The sequence below is a fragment of the Protomyctophum parallelum genome (genome assembly GCF_964188405.1).
Source record: "Protomyctophum parallelum genome assembly, chromosome: 18".
Classification (NCBI taxonomy): domain Eukaryota; kingdom Metazoa; phylum Chordata; class Actinopteri; order Myctophiformes; family Myctophidae; genus Protomyctophum; species Protomyctophum parallelum.
In genome coordinates, this window is record NC_139716.1 from 26,561,845 (window position 1) to 26,581,814 (window position 19,970).

General features: G+C 42.3%; 1 protein-coding gene across 1 annotated transcript in view; it reads left to right on the forward strand.

Moving 5' to 3' along the window:
- ndrg2 (NDRG family member 2) overlaps positions 1-19,970 on the forward strand; it is a 46,926-nt gene extending 26,956 nt beyond the window's left edge. Inside the window, exons 2-16 of the mRNA XM_083789078.1 lie at positions 2,223-2,329; positions 5,397-5,438; positions 6,103-6,208; positions 7,346-7,466; positions 7,594-7,656; positions 11,201-11,261; positions 11,720-11,806; positions 12,969-13,025; positions 13,399-13,502; positions 13,690-13,725; positions 13,917-13,968; positions 14,961-15,008; positions 16,093-16,128; positions 16,571-16,622; positions 18,425-19,970. Coding sequence (XP_083645204.1) covers positions 2,255-2,329; positions 5,397-5,438; positions 6,103-6,208; positions 7,346-7,466; positions 7,594-7,656; positions 11,201-11,261; positions 11,720-11,806; positions 12,969-13,025; positions 13,399-13,502; positions 13,690-13,725; positions 13,917-13,968; positions 14,961-15,008; positions 16,093-16,128; positions 16,571-16,622; positions 18,425-18,588 — 1,104 coding nt within the window. The 5' untranslated portion in view covers positions 2,223-2,254 and the 3' untranslated portion in view covers positions 18,589-19,970. The remainder of the gene's footprint in view (positions 1-2,222; positions 2,330-5,396; positions 5,439-6,102; positions 6,209-7,345; positions 7,467-7,593; positions 7,657-11,200; positions 11,262-11,719; positions 11,807-12,968; positions 13,026-13,398; positions 13,503-13,689; positions 13,726-13,916; positions 13,969-14,960; positions 15,009-16,092; positions 16,129-16,570; positions 16,623-18,424) is intronic.

Consider the following 19,970-nt stretch of genomic DNA (forward strand, 5'->3'; position numbering starts at 1 on the left):
GTGGCCAGTCGGGGCAAACGCTCTCACCATTCTGTTCTCTTCGGGTCGGCTAAGCGAACTTCGCAACGCTCGACACGGCAAACTCGCTCGCTTTAGCCAGCTCGGTGGTTATCTCACGTGGCTCAAGTTCTCTAGTCCATAGAGTAATATATTTAGGTCTAGTCCGCAGTTGTTGTAGGTGAGAGGCCGAGAGGCACTTCCGCGTTGGCCACAGAAGAGGGGTGTGGTTATAAGCACACAACCCGGGTAGGATTCAATGCAATGCAGAAGGAAGCTCCACCCCTTCGCCCCCATACAATCGGAGCATCTGTTTCTGAATTCTGAAGTGTATGTGTGGCTGTGCCTTATGGCTTAGGGGGACTGAGTCACTCAGTCATTCAGTCACACACACACACACACACACACACACACACACACACACACACACACACACACACACACACACACACACACACACACACACACACACACACACACACACACACACACACACACACACACACACACACACACAGGCTCACATGGTTGCACATTAAAGGACCACTTCGCCCATTTTCAACCTAAATTCAGTTCATATAATTGGTCCTCACTGATGCACATTATAATATGGTACCAATTCACTCCGTCTGTGTCTCAGAGGGAGGGCTGTGGACAGTTCAGAAACTCGCCTACCAGTGACATCATCATCTGAAGGCATGGTTTGGTCATTTCATTTGTGACGTGTCTGTCAATGTCACAAATGGGGATGCTAGGGTTCAGGGTTCTTTTATTTTCTCATTTATATCTTGCTCCCACTATAGCCAAGAATTGAAAATGCTGTCATATCCACGTGAGAATGATCAGATAATACATTTTAATGTGGGAGGGGGGGGGGGGGGGGGGGGGGTAATGAAACACATAACATGGGAAATTGGAAGGTTATGTTCCGTACAAAGTTAATAGGAAGGAAGGATACAAAGGTGCCCTCGATATAAATCATGACATGATTGTGCGCCAAGATGATACCAAGATAGAAGAAAGAAACTCCATCTGCCAGAGAGAAATGAGAAGCAGGATTTCCTTTTTAATTATATAGGAGCCTTTAGTGAAAAGGTTTTCAGACTAAAATACATGCACACATGGATAATTATGATCAGTGAACGGTAGATGACACATACTGTATGGATAATTGGAGACTTGGGGGCGTGACATTTTCTCCCACCATGAAAATGAGGGCTTGCTTTGTATGCCAGGTGTAATCCAGTTTCTCTGTGCAGAGAAAAAAGGAATGGTTGAAAGTGCGATTCAGGGAGATTCTGAAGTGCACTTTTCCGCCTGAATCCTGTGTTGATTTTTACAGCAAAACATTTATTTTAGTTTTAGTCATGGTCTTTTGAATATCTGTAGTTTCCATTTAGTTTTAATCACATTTTAGTCACCTGTCAGTCAGTCTGGTTTTAGACTAAATTATATATTACTGACTATATTATAGTCCGGAAATTACGGTAATTGGTTTGGATGCATCAGTGAGCTTGGGTTCAAATCATCATCATTGTAATAATGCATCTGACTGCCATTTTCTTTTCTCCTTTTCATAAATGCTGTATAATAATATAATGGCCACCGGGTTCACTCTCTTTTATACCGTACCATAATGCCTTTGTACTTCTGTGGCTTTTTTATTAATTAACTTTCAAAAGGTCCCGCAACACATAGAAGGTTCCCAGAGGACACCAGCTATAAATGTATTCACTCTGTGTGTGTGTGTGTGTGTGTGTGTGTGTGTGTGTGTGTGTGTGTGTGTGTGTGTGTGTGTGTGTGTGTGTGTGTGTGTGTGTGTGTGTGTGTGTGTGTTGCGTGCATGCGTTCGTCTCTGCACCAGTGTGTGTGCGTGCTGCTGTGTGCCTGTGCAATAAAGTGTGAAGGAAAAACATGAAACATGTGGATAGAGCATGTTTCAAACATGTAAACACAGTGATTCACTGGCAAATACATAGACATTATATTTGAACACATTATGGACAAACCTGCACTTTGACATGAACACAGAGAATACACACATTTATCAATAGAAGTGTAGCGATATGGAATGGAAACGTAATTAAACCCCTCTTTTACTTTTTTCTTCTTAAAATTGCTAAGTTTAGTAAATTGATACAATCGATTATTTGCATTGCAAAACGATTCGATACAAAGTCAAACGATACGATATGTTGAGTTTCCATTTCGATATACGATTTTTCTACCTGTGCAGGACGCCACAAAGTGACACACCATGACGACCGAGATGCAGGAGATCGCCATCACAGAGGAGAAGCCGTTGCTGACGGGTCAGAATGATTCTACCAAGGTCAGAGTCAAGTCACTTTATTATTATTCACGCTCTGTCACTCCCCGAATCACTCACTCACTCACCCATTCATGGAATCACTCTGTCATTCATTCACTCAAACACATGCACACACATGCATGCACGCACGCACATTCACACAGACACACAGACACCCATTCATATTTACATTTGCAATAATTTAGTGTACTTTTACAGTCACATCACATATGATATGAACAGTGAACACAGACATGCCCAAACAATATTGATGTATGCACGCAGCTATACACACATAATTATGCACATGAATATTTGCACCCAGGTCTTAGACATGTTCTGTTTTGCATGTCAGGCTGCACATGAATATTTGCACCCAGGTCTTAGACATGTTCTGTTTTGCATGTCAGGCTACACTGTTTTATATTATGTTGTGTTACACACTCATCCAGGGGTGATGAAGAGGAGATGGAAAGGAGAGTGAGTTTCCATCCCCACCAAATGGACAAATGGGTTCCTTGCCAAAAATCATTATTTTCCTAAATAGAACTGCACCCTTCAGGGTGAGCTGAGAGCTGAGATCTAACGTTTCCTAAAATAAGTACTCATCAATGATGACCATTTGAGCAGCCATCAGCTGTCTGAAGCGGAACCTGATTTTCCCGGGGGGGATTATTAAACGTCTACCCACGTCTGACTACTATTTAAACCTGCAGTTGTCAATGAGCGAACCAGCGAATCAATCAGCTGTCATCATCACACCCACGGTGTACCGTCCATTGAGCTCCCCCCTGTCATTTGGAATCGTCACCTGTAATTAACACACCCACAAACGCACACACTTTTAGATGCTTTGACATGTTGTGTGATGTAACCTCTATCCTATCCTATCCTATCCATCTATCATATATATTTATATTTGTGTGTGTGTGTGTGTGTGTGTGTGTGTGTGTGTGTGTGTGCATACACAAAAGACATAGTGTGAATTTGCATTTTCTAAGCATGCCCTTGAAAATGCACATTATTCAAGTAACACATCCAAACTGAAGTGCACACGCACGCACGCACACATGCACGCACACACACACTACAGCATACATGGGCAACTGGCGGCCCGGGGACCACCTTAATATCAGAATCCTGACATATTGATTTCAGCTGTTACAATTCCAAACATGCAAACATGACCCGCTTTAATTACTTCAGTATAAATTAGTAGTTTAATGAGCTTTTTAATGACCAATGTATTTGTATTTAGTTTATAAAGTTAACTTAACATAACAGCATTTGAAATGTAATTATAAAAATACTTTTCAGGATTCCAATTCAAAAATAGCAAAAGATTATTCTATGCAAATAATAGCAAAATTAGCTGAACTACAAGCTCAAAACGCAACGCAGTGCGATGTGTTTTGAGCTTGTAGATCAGCTATTTTTTTCTGCAGTGCAATGTGGCCCTCTGGAGTGAGTGTGGAAATATAGTGGCCCTCTCCATCGTCAAAGTGGCCACCTCTGCACTACAGCAATGGCTCAGTATAGCAGCTAGGTTGACGTCAAAGCCCTGAGGGGGGATAGAGAATCTGCTCTTCTATGGGCTGATGTTGCTGTGCAGATGTTGAGCACAAGACCGACAGACTGGGTCTCTCACTGCTGCCACCTCCTGATGGAAAGATGAACTACAGTAAAAAGCAAACAACAACACAGTGTAATCCGGAGTGTTCTTTAACTTTTTATACAGATTAAACAAGTCGAATTGGAAGTGATGACACAAAGAAATTAGGCAACACAATTGGAACTGGAACACCACGCTGGGCAAGGCCTACGCTGTAGAGTGTATAAACGGAAGGACTGGATTTTGGCGGAAGTAGCGGGAGTTTGGCGGAAGTAAATGACGTTGACACAAATCTGTTTACGTTCTCCGTGAATGAAACAAGTGTTGTGATTGGTCGGAAAATATAGTATCAACATATTCAATATGTTGACAAAAGAAGAAGTCAAGTTGTTGGTGCTTATCTTTTAAGTCAAGTCAATTATATCTTTATTTAATTTAATTCAGCCGCAAACTCAATGCACTTCACATGAAAATACGACAATAGTCACCCCCCCTCCCAAAAAACATTTATTCTCACTTACATGGTGCAGCAGTAATGATCATCCCACCCACACACAAGCAACAACTAACACATATGCCATATCATATGTACACGTCCGTACACATAAGCAAGCTGCACACGCATTGTAACCAATCATTAAAGGCCTGTATTAACAGAAATATCTTAAGTCGATGATTTTAAAAGAGGACACCGTTCTGCAGGTCATAAAGGTAATGTGTTAAGAGACATGCAGGCTCAATAAAGCTCTGAAGTGCAGCCTGTCCTACCCTGTGGACATAATGAGTCACATACCCCTGCTTTTTAGCGGTGGATTAAGACGTACGTGGGCCCAGTGGTGGAAAGTAACTAAGTACATTTGCTTTAGTACTGTACTCAAGTACAGTTTTGAGGTATTTTAACTTTACGGGAGTAATTCCAATTTTCAGTACTTTTACTTACTTAGTTACTTTACTACTCCACTACATCTCAGAGGCAAATATTGTACTTTTACTCCACTACATTTATTTGAAAACTTTAGTTACTAGTTACTTTGATTATTATAACAAAAACACTGTACATTTTGGCCATTTCGTGACGCATTGTGATCGGCTATTTTCAAAAGATTTTTAGACATTTGAAATTTTGAAATGGGGCCATGCTGCATAATGAGTACTACTTGTAACAGAGTATAGTTCTACATTGCAGTATTGATTATTTTACTTAAGTAAAATATGTGAGCACTTTTTCTACCATTGCGTGTTCCTAGGGGTTTCTCACATGATTGCAGTACGCCCACCACCTAACCGCTGAGGTATGGACTCACTTGCGCTGTTGTGCTTTTTTTAATGCCCCACATTAACTACATTATAGTGACCTTAGAAATAGTGTTTTCGGCACATCCTTTCCTTTCCTTCGGCAGTGCTTGATAGATAACCAGGTCAGAACAACCTGCTGCTTTCTAAATTAGTTTGTTCTCTCCCTCTCTCCCTGTGTAGGAGGCAGAACTGGCAGCCAGAATACTTCTGGACCAAGGGCAGGTAAGACAAATGTTCAAATGAGTGTGTGTGTGTGTGTGTGTGTGTGTGTGTGTGTGTGTGTGTGTGTGTGTGTGTGTGTGTGTGTGTGTGTGTGTGTGTGTGTGTGTGTGTGTGTGTGTGTGTGTGTGTGTGTGTGTGTGTGTGTGTGTGTGTGTGTGTGTGTGTGTGTGTGTGTGTGTGTGTGTGTGTTACTAGTTCAAATTGTAGATTTGGATTATTATCACAAAACATACATTAACCACTTCAGCCCCTATATACATTACAAGCTCAAAATGTGTCGCAACGATGAGACACATTGTGATCTTGTAGATCTGCTATTTTCAAAAGATTTGAATTCGTTCGACAACTTGAAATGGGACATCCTGCAATCTGCATAATGACTTAATGAGTAATTTTATTTTTGTTTTGGTATACTTTTAGGTACATTTTGAAGCCAATACTTTTCTACTTTTACTCAAGTACATTTTGGATTCCGGACTACTTTTTTTCCCCACCACTAGCTAGTGTGTTTGTGTGTGCCTTGTTTCTACTCTATACCACAGTACTTTTTCTTGTTCTTATCCTTAAATGTATGTTGTAACTTGTAACCTGAACTGCTGTACTCTGCTCTGGGCGACTGATTTAATACAAATCTATCTGTCTATTATGTTGGGTGCTTTTCCAGGAGCACGATGTTGAGACCCCCCACGGTGTGCTCCATGTGACGCTCCATGGCACGGCCAACACTCGCAGACCTGCCATCCTGACCTGCCACGACGTGGGCCTCAACAGTCAGTATACAGTATAACAGAACACAGTATAACAGAACACAGTATAACAGAACATAGTATAACAGAACATAGTATAACAGTATAACAGAACACAGTATAACAGTATAACAGACCTTTCATCCTGACCTGCCACGACGTGGGCCTCAACAGTCAGTTTACAGTATAACAGAACACAGTATAACGGTATAACAGAACACAGTATAACAGAACACAGTATAACGGTATAACAGAACACAGTATAACAGAACACAGTATAACGGTATAACAGAACACAGTATAACAGAACACAGTATAACAGTATAACAGAACACAGTATAACAGTATAACAGACCTGCCATCCTGACCTGCCACAACATGGGCCTCAACAGTCAGTATACTGACTGACACACTGCCACTTACTGTAGATATACATCTGAACTAATACAGTGTGTGTGTGTGTGTGTGTGTGTGTGTGTGTGTGTGTGTGTGTGTGTGTGTGCACGCACGCATGCACGCACGCACGCACGCACGCACGATAAATAGATAATAATAATAATAATAACGATGACTAGTATACAATAACTGGCCAAACGGCTTAATGTTTACTTTATACAGTGTGTGCACGCCATGGGGGCTGTTCTGGTGGCTTGTGGTGTACATTTTGTTGTTTTGATTTCTGAATCATTTTTGTCACCTGTTTCTGTTCCTGTTTCTCTCTCTCAGTAGCTCTGTCTCTCAAGGCCTTTTCATACTCCAGTTTAAGGTGGTTTTGATGGCGGCACTCATAGGGCTGCCCGAAGCGAGTCTGGGTTAGTAAAAACAGAGAGAAGGGCTAAGGGAGAGAGGTGGTTTGCTCTTCACAGCAGCTCAGTGACGTCATGTTGTAGTTTTCGGTGATAGCGGTGGTCACCTCAACACCGAAAACTGGAGTATGAATAGGCCTTCAGTAGCTCTGTCTCTCTCTCCCACTTGCTCCCTCTCTCTCTCTCTCTCTCTCTCTCTCTCTTTATTTTTCTATCTCTCTCTGTTGGTTTCTCTGTCTATATCAATGATGTATCTTATCTCGCTCTATGTTCTGTCTCCCCCGCCTCTCTCTCTCTCTCTCTCTCTCTCTCTCTCTCTCTCTCTCTCTCTCTCTCTCTCTCTCTCCGCTGTCAGGTAAGAGCTGCTTCTCTCCTCTGTTTAAGTTTGAAGAGATGCAGGAGATCGTGAAAAACTTCACTCTGGTTCACATTGATGCTCCTGGACAGGAGGACGGGGCTGCTGCTTATCCTGCAGGGTATGCTGTGTGTGTGTGTGTGTGTGTGTGTGTGTGTGCGTGTGCGCGTGCGCGTGTCATCACGGAATATCTTTTATTATTAAAGCAATCTACCAAAGTTTATGTATGTATACAATTCCTGTTCCAGCTACGCGTATCCCTCTATGGAAACCATTGCAGAAATGATCCCTGCTGTCCTGCAGTTTTTCAAGTGAGTCAACTAACTGCATTTATTTATTTACACACACACACACACACACACACAATTCAACACGTATATATCCGCCTTGAACATGATTAGCGCAGCTCTGAAGAGAGCGCAGCGCCCTCTCTTTATCAATCTCTCTCGTCTCTCCCAACACACACACACACACACGCACGTGCGAGCGCGCACACACACACACACACACACACACACACCCCCTCACACACACATGTGCTCCGCTGTTGCGGCTCCGCCACGTAATGACGAGCGGTCGTGTGTGCGTCCTCGCAAACAGCGAAAATAGCCGATCTGCATGAGGAATGAGCTCATCATTCCATAAAAATGAATGTCAGACCAAAAATGCTTCCCAATGTCTCTGTAAGCTTGCTGGCAGGCAGCTAAAACGAGAGTGTAGCTTGCTCGTTAGCTGTCTCTCATTCATTAATTTGTTCCACCTGTGTAGGCTACTCTCAGAAGCCATTGAGTGTGTGTGTGGCTGTGAATACACTGTCAGGCGTGAAGGCGTCAGTTGTACGTCGCGTCAGGTCTCACTTTAAATCCTTCCGGGGCTTTGGGCGGTTCCTAGAGAAGACGCACACGGAAGCCTATTTAAACGCCTGTAGTCCTCTATTTCTTGGTGGGCGTGAGAGGGACAATTGATTGACAAGATGTTGACACAGACAAAGGCGCATTCTAGTGTAGGCATTCTAGTGTGTAGTGTGCTGTGTTGCTACTTGGCAATGGAGTCATGACTGTCTAGTCAACTGGTTAACGTACGTGCCTTTGGAACAGGCAACCCGAGTTCGCCTCCCAGCCGAGGAGTTTTAAAACTAGTTTTGTTTTCGCCGACGACTTGCGCGACGGCCAACTTACATCTGACGCTCTCCTCCGCGCGGCGTCAGATGTAAGCTGCCGACAAGCGTGTGTCACCCGGCGGTGAGAAGGAGAAGGAGATTTTTGATTGATTGATTTAAATATTTATTAACAGTTTGCAGAATTACAATACATTTCAAGCACAAACTCAATACAAAGACTGTTAACTGTGAGTGGACGAACCAATTAAGCATTACACTTGTTTACAACAGGGTCCACATTGTTCAATTCATCAAAACATTAAAGACGTACAAATAGACACTTCTATATAGTTAAAGAACAGAACAGGAATTCATCATAAAACAGTGTTCCCTGACCGGGAATCGAACCAGGGCCGCGGCGGTGAGAGCGCCGCACGCTAACCACTAGACCACCACGGAGATGGATAATGATGATGAGAAGGGCAGCACATGATGAAGAGAACGGGCTATTTTATAAAGTATAAAAAAAAGTTATTTTCAATGTCATGGATCAGGGTTACAGTAAATGACAATGTAATTCAGCCAGGGGTGCCATGGATGAAAAGATTACAGGGGTGATCTGAAGCAAACATGAGAACCAATGCTTTACTTTATTTCTTCAGACGATTTTTCAATGTTTTGTTAACAATTTGGACATAATGTTACTTCGAGCAGTTCGAGCTGCCCACTGCCCAGATTTCTTCCTGTATCCCTTGACATGGCTTCACAATTCCCTCCCAGGGGGCGTTTGACAGCGTGAAAGAAGACAACTACAAGTATAACTCCTCCCAGTGGATGGGCTGCAGGCTGCATCTGTTCCATTGGCTAGTGCCTATCACTGCCGGGTGACGCGCTTCATTTTCACGCTTGTGCGCGGCTTCCATTTGAGTCTGTCCGTCGCGTCCATTTGAGACTGTCCGTCGTGTCCGTCGGGCGCGGAGGTGGAGCTTATTTTCCATCCACCAGCTGTCTAAAAACCCCACGAAGAAGAAAACTTCAGCTTCAACTTCACGCCTCCTGATGCTTAGATGTGCTCACAGGGTGTGTGTGTGTGTGTGTGTCACTGTGTTTGTCTCTTCTGCTGTCATGCAGGACTTTCAAATTATTGTAAACACAACATGAACATAGTACTCTTATTATGCATATCGCATTCTCGCCGAGATATATTTCTGAGTAAAAAGATATATATATATATATATATATATATATATATATATATATATATATATAATACAAAATAATAATAATAATAATAAAAATAAATAAAACGAACGGTTCAAGGCCATAAATTAAGATTTGAGTGTGTGTGTGTGTGTGTGTGTGTGTGTGTGTGTGTGTGTGTGTGTGTGTGTGTGTGTGTGTGTGTGTGTGTGTGTGTGTGTGTGTGTGTGTGTGTGTGTGTGTGTGTGTGTGTGTGTGTGTGTGTGTGTGTGTGTGTGATCAGAGGAGCTCCAGGACAGGACAACAAGAATGAATAAACACAGCACTGTAAAATAGACTGGTTTGATCACAATGACACACTTGTCAATTCACTACAAGATATTCCAAATACCCCAGATGTTGTGTTCATCAATGAAATTTTAAAAACTGTCACTATCTTTGAAATAGGCTGCCCATTTGAATTGTCTGGGCCATGTCCATAAACTTGTGCTCAGGGGTCTGCAATTGGGTGGATTGCAAAAGACAAATGCAAAAAAGTTGGCTAAATATATTCTGTCTCAGCTATTATGGGCAGTCTGTATATCTGGAGAAGGCGTTGTTTCATTTATCCCTAGGTAGCTTAAAAAAAAAAAAAAAAAGTAGTAGTGTCAAGTAATAGTATGTCATCAATTAGCTCTGGTCCATAGCTCTAATGCGTTTCATTTAGAGCTATGTTACTCTCAACTTCCGCCGCTTGCATGAATGCAGACCAGCCTCTACTCTTTGGCGTAAATAAAAATAACGTTTTTGCTACTCACCAAAACAAAGGCGAGTTGTGTCATTAGAAAGCCTACTTTCCTTAGTGGACGCACTTTGAGCCCCCCACCACACGTATAAACTGTACTTTATGGGGATTTTGGGGATTTTGTTTCCACCGGAAAAAAAATATTTTTAGTTACTCTGATGCGACCTCTACTGATATTGCCCAGAGAACTGCCTCATAGAGAATACTTTTCCTCCGGTGAAAAACAATCCCTTTCTGGCCAAAAAGTACCGTTTATACGTGTGGTGGGGGGCTTAGAGTGCGTCCACTAAGGAAAGTAGGCTTTCTAATGACACGACCTGCCTTTGTTTTGGTGAGTAGCAAAAACGTTATTTTTATTTACGACAAAGAGGAGAGGCTGGTCTGATTCGATTTGAGATTTAAAACTGAAAGTCCCATAGCCTTACTGCGCAGGGCAGAATCGTAGAAGCAGTAGAAGGCTATGGACCAGAGCTAGTCATAAATGTGCTAGCTTTTTTTCCCTCTGTGTGTTAAAGCATGTGCAGCAGTTATATCTGGTTGGACCATATAATGTAACCTAATTCTGATCAGTCTATTATATTGCGCCTCTTTTTGCGATCCAAATAAATTAATAATTTGTGTGTGTGTGTGTGTGTGTGTGTGTGTGTGTGTGTGTGTGTGTGTGTGTGTGTGTGTGTGTGTGTGTGTGTGTGTGTGTGTGTGTGTGCGTGTGTGTGTGTGTGCAGACATGTGTTGTAATGGTGTTACTAATTTAGTGTCAACCTCCTGTCAGTTTCCGTACAGTAATTGGAGTGGGCGTTGGCGCTGGCGCGTACATCCTATCCAGGTTCACAGTGAGTGACACGTTTTTAATTTCAGACCCAAAAATAAAATAAAAAGCAAGCCACTATTATTGATTAAATGCTCGAAGGTCTCCGTTTTACTCCCAGCACTTAATTAAGAAAAATGGAATATTAGCCATCGAGGGTGAGGTTCATTTTCAACATCACAGGGTTTGCATTTTAACAAATTTAGTTTGGGAGCTTTATGGAAATTCACAACTCACATTATTTGGGTGTTTAATTTGTATTTTGTCCCCTGTAATATATCTATTATCCATGTATTCTATCCTATATTAAAATAGTGCAGGGTGGCAAGTTGAGTACAGTTTAATGGTGGATCTGTTCCCTTCCGGTTTTTACCAGGAAGTGGTTGTAGAAATTCCATCTGACAATCTCTCTCTCTCTCTCTCTCTCTCTCTCTCTCTCTCTCTCTCTATCTCTCTCTCTCTCTCTCTCTTTCTCTCCTTTAGTTGGCTAATCAAGAGTCAGTGGAAGGTCTGGTTCTGGTCAACATTGACAACAATGCTCGGGGATGGATGGACTGGGCTGCTCAGAAGGTTTCTCTCTTTCTTTCATTCTTACCTGTTGTCTTCATGCAGTTCAATTACTTTTATTCATTACCGTTCTTTATTTCTTCCTACATTATTGTCTTGTACTTTCTCTTTTTCTTTCTTTACTTTCTCTCTCTTTTACGTCAAATTCACACCAGCTAATATATCTTTTTTTTTTACCCACCTTTGTGTGTATGCCTGTTCTATGTCTATTTCAGCTTTCAACTTCAGCTGATTATAGGAAAATAGATGCAATATGAATATTGGAGAGATGAGGCAGCCTGACTAGTCTGTGCCTGGACATCTCCATTGAAGTGCGCGGTGGCCGCTCTTTACCAAACTAATTTGGCACGGCTTACGTGTGCTTTTAAATTCCACTATCGCAATTTAGGGGAAAGCGTGCCAACACGCCCATGACCACACCTCTAGGCACAAATACCGGTGTCGGAAAAAAGATAGCGGGTGACGCTGGACGAAAATACCATTAAGGGACAGAGAAAGCTCCTATATTCGTAATTTTTGGGCAGTGGCTGAATTGCGGGCCACGCTGCGGGTAAAGTCGGAGACGAAATTGGAGCCCTTAGCCTCTCAGACTAAGCATATTTTGTCGTTGTTGCATGAGATTTTGTCCACAACCACATGCTGTATTGATGTTGGTACCACAATATACATTATCTAATTGTGTAGACTTCTTGTAAATTAAGTAGTACAGATGTCTAAAAATTATTTAACTCTTGAGAGTGTAAAATTAAACCAAATGGACCCGCAATTTGGTTTCATGTTACACTCTCTAAAGTTAAAGATCTATAAGGGCCCATTTGATTAAAAACTGTCCTTCCTATACTTTCTTTCTTTCCATACAATTTATTTTACTAGACGTATTACTGCACGTCTAATCGTCTATCAACAAACCATCTCTAAACACACCATATCTCTTCGTGTGCCTTGCAGCGGTCGATAGTACATTAGCCTACCCAGATATTTGTATTCAGTTAGCCATAATGAGAGCACTACATCAGGTGTAGTTTAAAAGTGGATATTCAATTGTGGAATCATGTTGGTGCCGGTGGTCCGTCTTGCAGAGTAATATTGATTACCGTACTTGACTTGAATTCACATTCATTGTCTCTCTCTCTCTCTCTCTCTCTCTCTCTCTCTACCTCCTCAGCTTAGCTCGGTTACGTCCGGCCTGACAGAACAGCTCCTGTGCCATCTTTTCAGCCAGGTATGTCATTTTCACAACATCACTATGGAAAACACCGGTGGTCTCTAACCTTGGTGGTCAAATTGGACTGATTTTAAGCTTGTCAAACAAGATAAACGCTGTTGTTAAATCCAGTTTTTCGAGGCTTTTAGAAAAAAGTCAAGTCTGCTTTAACCCTTTCTGACTTTGAACGTGTTATCCATACGGGGGGAGGGGAGGCGAGCACATAGGTTGGTGAACCAATAGGGAGTCGGCATTCGTTTCCAGTGGTAGTTCCGCCCATCTATGCCAAGACAAGGGAGCGTGGTTTCAGGCTACATTGTGGCTAACAATAATACATACTGTAATAATAATAATAAAAATAAAAACAATAATATGTGTTTCCCTATCGTAGGAGGAGCTGTCTGCAAACACAGAGCTACTGCAGTCTCACAGAGACCGTATCAACAAAGCCCCCAACCTGTCTAACATAGACCTCTTATGGAAGAGTTACAGCAGGTAGTGTACACACTCACGCATGCAGTCACGCATTGCACGCAGTCACGCATTGCACGCACGCAGACACGCACACACACACACACACACACACACACACACGCACACACTCACTCTCCTATCATCTACTACACACTACAATATCAATCATCTAGTCTTATTCACAGAGACATTGTTTCTCTTTCTCCAGTCGCAGAGACTTGACCTTTGACCGCAATTCCTTCAAGTAAGTACCCATAATAGAATTTCATAATTAAATATTGATTGTCATGCAGTCTGAATTGTTCTATGTCCTAATTACTTTCCCTCTCACCACGTCTCTCTGTCTGTCTGTCTGTCTGTCTGTCTACCCTATCACTTTCTCTCGCTCTCTCTCTCCTCTTGCATTCCCTCTCTCTCGTGGATTGTCCTCCTCAGGTGTCCAGTAATGTTGGTGGTCGGCGATCAAGCACGATATGAAGAAGCTGCTGTATGTTTTCAACGTAACACTACATCACTACAATAGTTAAAAACATAAACATCACAAGTTTGCGGTAATAGTAAGTTAACATCCGTTAGCAGTTAATAGTAGTACTGTACAGCATCAACCAGCTCAGTGGCCTTGTGGTTAGAGTGTCCACCCTTTGATCATACCAAAGAAGAAGAAGAAAAAATGGGACCCAATGTCTCCCTGCTTGGCGCTCTGCATCTAAGGTTGAATTGGGGGTTAGTCCCTGCGACATACTAGCGTCATGTCCAGGGGGTGTACTTGTACATCAAGATTCCTCACGCTACAGAAACAACAGGAGATAGGCTCCTGCCCTATGAGCCTCATGTCATGGCTTGGCAAGGCTTGCTTACTTACTACTTACTTACAGCATCAATGAAACCAAATCATAAAATCCATATCAGAAGACACCGGTTACAGCAACAGAGGGATGCATAAAAGCACTGTGTGAGAAGACCAGAGGTTGTCAAACAGTGTGCTGAGGTGTGCCTTGAGATTATTGCGATATACTAGACCGGTGCCTGTTACCGATCTACTCGGGAATTATGCAAATCTGGAACGATGCAAATTGAGATTGCATGCCCCACCCAATTATGCAATAGCCCTTGTACCTTGTTGTCAGAGAGTACACGCTATATAGCACCTTTATCCAAGGTGCATTACATTCACCCATTCACACACACCATCATACACCGGAAACCATCAACCTGCTCATCAGGAGCAATTAGGGGTTCAGCGTCTTGCTCAAGGACACTTTGACACTAACTCTGGGGGAGCCTGGGATCGAACTGGGAACCCAAGTGGCCGCTCTAGTCTACCCCAGAGCCACTGTCGCTCCAGTTATTCTCGGTTCCTCATATATTTGGCTAAGTTGGGTCTCCAAGCAGGTCCAGAGCTAATACAAAGAGGTCTATGAGGAACAGAAGGGTTGTTGATACAATAGTGATGGCTGTCTTTCTTTCTGTGTCCACCAGGTGGAATGCAACAGCAAGCTAGACCCAACGACAACCTCGTTCCTGAAAGTAAGTCTGAATGAACTGCACTCCCCCCATGCACATAGATATAACACATTATGAGTGTGGAGAGGACATTACTTACCTGTTTTACAACATTTCAAATTAGATATAACTTTTATAAAATTGTCTGTTGCTGGGTATTTTAAATGGGTTGTCTAATTATGTATGTATGTATTATCTTGTCTTCAATGTATGTACAGTAGGCTATGTTTTACATGTACAGTATGTATGTACCTGACAAAACGATTTCCCCTTGTGGATAATAAAGGAAATCTAACCCAATCTAATCTAGTCTAATTTAATTAATCGAATCAAATCGAATCTCACTTCCATGTCAGGCTATGTTCAGGCTGTCAGCCCAAATCTGATTCTGGGCATATCTTTATCAGGATTAGATAGTTTTGTATCAATTCCGAACAGCACAAAAACATATTCTTTTGTTTTTGCTAATCAGATTTGAACTACATTCCTGCGTGGTTTAAAATTCAAACGATCCGTCCACGACTGGATACCGAAGCCTGGTTTATACTTTGTAGATCTGCTATTTTCGGGAGCGACACCACCGTACGACAGAGTACACCTAGTTACGTCGTTACCACAACAAGCAATGCAGATAGGTCAGACATGTGCCATGTGAATACACAAATCCGATCTGAACACGCAAATAACAGTGTGGACATTCAGTCCTAAAGATCAGATTTTAGAAACGAAATTATGCAGTCTGAACAATCAACACTTTCAAGAATTTTCAAAAATGTTCAAAAATAGCAGATGTACAAGCTCGTTGCTCCTTCTATATCTGCTATTTCTGAATAGCTAAAATCTAAAACAACACAGATGCTTTCCCGGTTGAATGGGTTAAGTTAAGTTAGGGTTAAGTACCTACATGGTCACCTACCTACCTATCTTTCTGTTTGTCTCTTTTTCTCTCTCTGTCTGCCAACCACCCCAACATTAATGGACCCATTGGACCCTACACCACCGGTCCGTTAGTTAGTTAGTTAGTTAGTTAGTTAGTTAGTTAGTTAGTTAGTTAGTTAGTTAGTTTTGTGATGGATTCTCAACCACCTCTTCTCTTCCTCCTCCACAGATGGCAGATGCTGGTGGCCTTCCTCAGCTGTCCCAGGTAATGACACTAGACACTTCTGGGATGGGCAACTTTGACAATGGAGAGGGACACTATATTTCCACACTCACTCCAGAGGCCCACATTGCATATTTATATTACTGTCGTAGCAAAAATAGCCGATCTACAATACTTGTAGATCAGCTATTTTTGCTATATTTGAATTGAAATCTAGAGTCACACCGCTGTGTGAATATTGTGAATAGCAATTGCAGACAAAAGCTAGATATTACTCAATACGTTAATCATTCTTTTAGCCATGATTTATTAATTGATTACACAGTTATTCACGCAGGCCCACTCCACTACTACTATAGCACTCCACGCTGTTTTATCCGATGCACTGTTTTGCCAAGGCGTTTTTGGAGTGGCTGTGGCTGCAGCGACGCACCACCTTTAGGCATTGAGCCCCATTAATGTCCTCTCATTTCTCTGTCTGCAGCCTGCTAAACTGACCGAGGCTTTCAAGTACTTCATCCAGGGCATGGGATACAGTAAGTTCACTTAAGATTGATGCAGATTAAATGCAAGCTGGACGATACATGCATGACGGAACCTCTTAATAGAAGCAGAGGAGAGGCAGAAGAAGATGCTTGTCAGAACCGTAAATCTCTCCGTTATTCAGTTAGCAATTTGGTGCGCTGTTTGCTCACATAAATGATGTTCCCTCCGCTAACGTCTTCCTTTGCGCTAATGAGCAGACATGGGAAATTAGATTGTAATGATCTGATTAATGAGGTATTGTACAGTAACCACCAAATTTTTTGATTGAAATGTATAGAAAACTATATTGACCTTCACTGCAAAATTACACATCATTTTCAGCGGAACCATGAGGACTTTAATCTTTTCCCTCTTGGCCATTTAATAGTAACCCTAATCATAATTACTGTATCTTTAGAACAAGCTTTTGAGTCTATTAAAACATGCATTTGTGTGTTTTTCCAATTACAAAAGCCCACACAGGGTTTTTTAGTTTAAAGGGCAAGACCTTTGAGGTACATTCCATGAGTTATTTCGCTCCGTTGTGTTGTTTAGTAGCAATTTAAGAAAAAATAAATGGGGTCCATTGACTTCCATTGTAGCGGGGAAACAGCTCTCAAAGTCACTATTTTAGCAAACGAACGCAACAAAAACTGATTCTGAAAAACGGTTTTATTTTTAATAAAAAATGTCAACTTGTTTTGACTAATTTGTGTAGAAAGAATATCCGGTAGGTATGCCTACGCCGACCGAATCACTGCTGAAAAAAAAACATCTGATTGGACCAAAACTGTACACCACTTCCTTATTGGAAACGACGGGATGTAAACAAATGGATTTGATCTCGTCCGCTTGTCACTAAAAACATACACAATGGACGTGTTTGAGGGGAGACACTTTAGAAGACACTTTAGAAGAAGTGTGTAAAATAGTAACTTTATAAATCTATCTTAAAAGACGAAAATAAAACCGCATGAGTTTTCCTGATGTCATAAACTGTCAGAATCAGTTGCGTTGGTTTATGTGCTAAAAGAGTGACTTTGAGAGCTGTGTCTCCGTTACAATGGAAGTCAATGAGCGACAATTTTTATTTCTTAAATTGCTAATAAACAACACAACGGAGCGAAATAACTCATGGAATAGAATAGTTTTCCCATAATAAGGTAAGAAAACAACCCAAACCTCTCAAAAAGTGGTCTTACCCTTTAAGTTTTTAACTTAAACTTTTTTGAGTCGCTTTGGAAACAAAATGTTGAGACTCATTCAGTAAGACCCAATCAGAGGGAGTGGTGGCACCATGGGAGTGCCAGCAATCATCAGCAGCTGGCCTATTTGTGGAGGAGTTTAGGGATATTTCGCGCAGATTTTGCACAGATGTAGCCCAGGGCCTGCTGATTTAGCTATAGGCGCCCGAGCCGGTGACCGTCGGGGTCACCACAGCGGCCAAATCCATATGGCCACCATTAACAACCTATATAAGGCAACATTTTCTAACTTTCATTATGCTTTAAGTAGCATGTGATGTGTCAAACTATGGCGTTTCATGATTCTGAATCCATTCCAAGCATTAGTTTAGCACGGAAAACAGGCTAAAAATGGCCATCACAAATGTGATGAGGTCATCACATTTGGGCTATGTCCCGAATTTAGCCCAAATAGTGCAAAACTAGTGTGAAATCAACCTTATCTCTCCCGAAGTGCATGCATGTAGTGTAGACACAACAAGGCACAATTTAACATGACGTGAAGTGCAAAACACTTTTTTTGTGTATGCAAAGAATGGCGACAGGTTTGTCTTTTGTCCCTTTCACAGTGGCTTCCTCCTGCATGACCCGCCTGTCTCGTTCGCGCACCACCTCCCTGTCCTCCTCGGTGTCCATGGACGGCTCTCGCTCTCGCTCCCGCACGCTCTCCCAGGGCTCGCAGGGCGGACAGATGCCGCCCAGCCCCTCCCAAACCATGGAGGTGTCCTGCTGAAGACACACCTGCCAAGAGAGAGGGAGAGAGAGGGAGGGAGAGAGAGGGAGGCGAGAAGAGAGAGTAAAAGCAAAGGGGAAAGATGGAGGATGACAGTAATGCCAGAAAATGAGACGAAGGGGATTACTCACTAGTCACTCAATGTCATTAAACCGCCATTTCCCTTCAAAAGAGCAGAATAGCCTGGAGGCCGAGACGAAGAGAGAGTGAGAGAGATGGTCATGGTGAGGGAGAAAGAGAGAGAGAGAGAGAGAGAGGGAGAGAGGGAGGGAGAGAGAGAGGGAGAGAGGGAGAGAGGGAGAGAGGGAGAGAGGGAGAGAGGGAGAAAGGGAGAAAGGGAGAGAGAGAGAGAAGATATGTAGAGGATGTGAGACCAGTAGATTTGAGAGATTAACTCCAATATCTGTATACATGTCACACTATACACGTCCGTCCCATTCACCTCCTTAACAAAGGAAGAGTGAACAGACAGAGCTCTGTTACACTGAATGAAAGAAATACAATTCTTAAAACAAAAAGAGTGTGAATCCAGGTAAAAGAGTATAGGGGGATGAGGGAGAGGGTGGTGACCAGTCCTCTCTCCAGTGCCGGCGCCCAGCCCTGAGCAATTTGGTGTCCTAGGCAAGATTTTTCCAACATCCCTGGGCTAAAACCCAACAGCAGTCAGAGGGGTGTGTTGTGACGCCCCAAACTTAAATTTGTCAAAACTTTCAAATTTGAGGGAGCCTTTTCATGGGGCTGGGCTGGAACTGTGTCTCTCCCTCCCCCCTTCTACTGGAATGTACTGTCAGCCAATATAGCCCTTTAACCTAGAGAAGAGGCAGGGCCTGTATAGACCACGCCCCTAGTGTTAACCAATAGTAATAATAATTCCTATAACAATGTTAACGATGATAATGGTGATGATGACAACATTGAAGCTAATGATACTGACGATAATGTAGGGGGAAAAAAATATATATAACAATTTTCTCTTTGTGAAATGAGTGAAATTACATAGATAAAAAAGAAAAAAATACTATAGCAGAGGTACTTAAACAATGTGTTTGTCAAACTACTTTCAATCTGTTCTTTTTTTTTAATTTCTTTGCCGAATTTTGTTTTCATAATTGTAACCTGCCTCAGCAAGGGACCAAAGCTGGTTGAAATGACAGCCATGGTGCTGACTACTTCCACCTTGCTGTTGCCGGATTATTCATGTCTTCCATTGGCCCTGTCTTATAAGTGACCGATATTTTGTTGTTTGTCTCCTGGCCGTTGGGGTGTGTTTAATTTAGAATGTGTGGGGAAAAACTGCACGCCTGGTATCGGCCCATGTGAAATATTGTGTGTGCATGTGTGTGTGTGTGTGTGTGTGTGTGTGTGTGTGTTGGGGGGGGGGG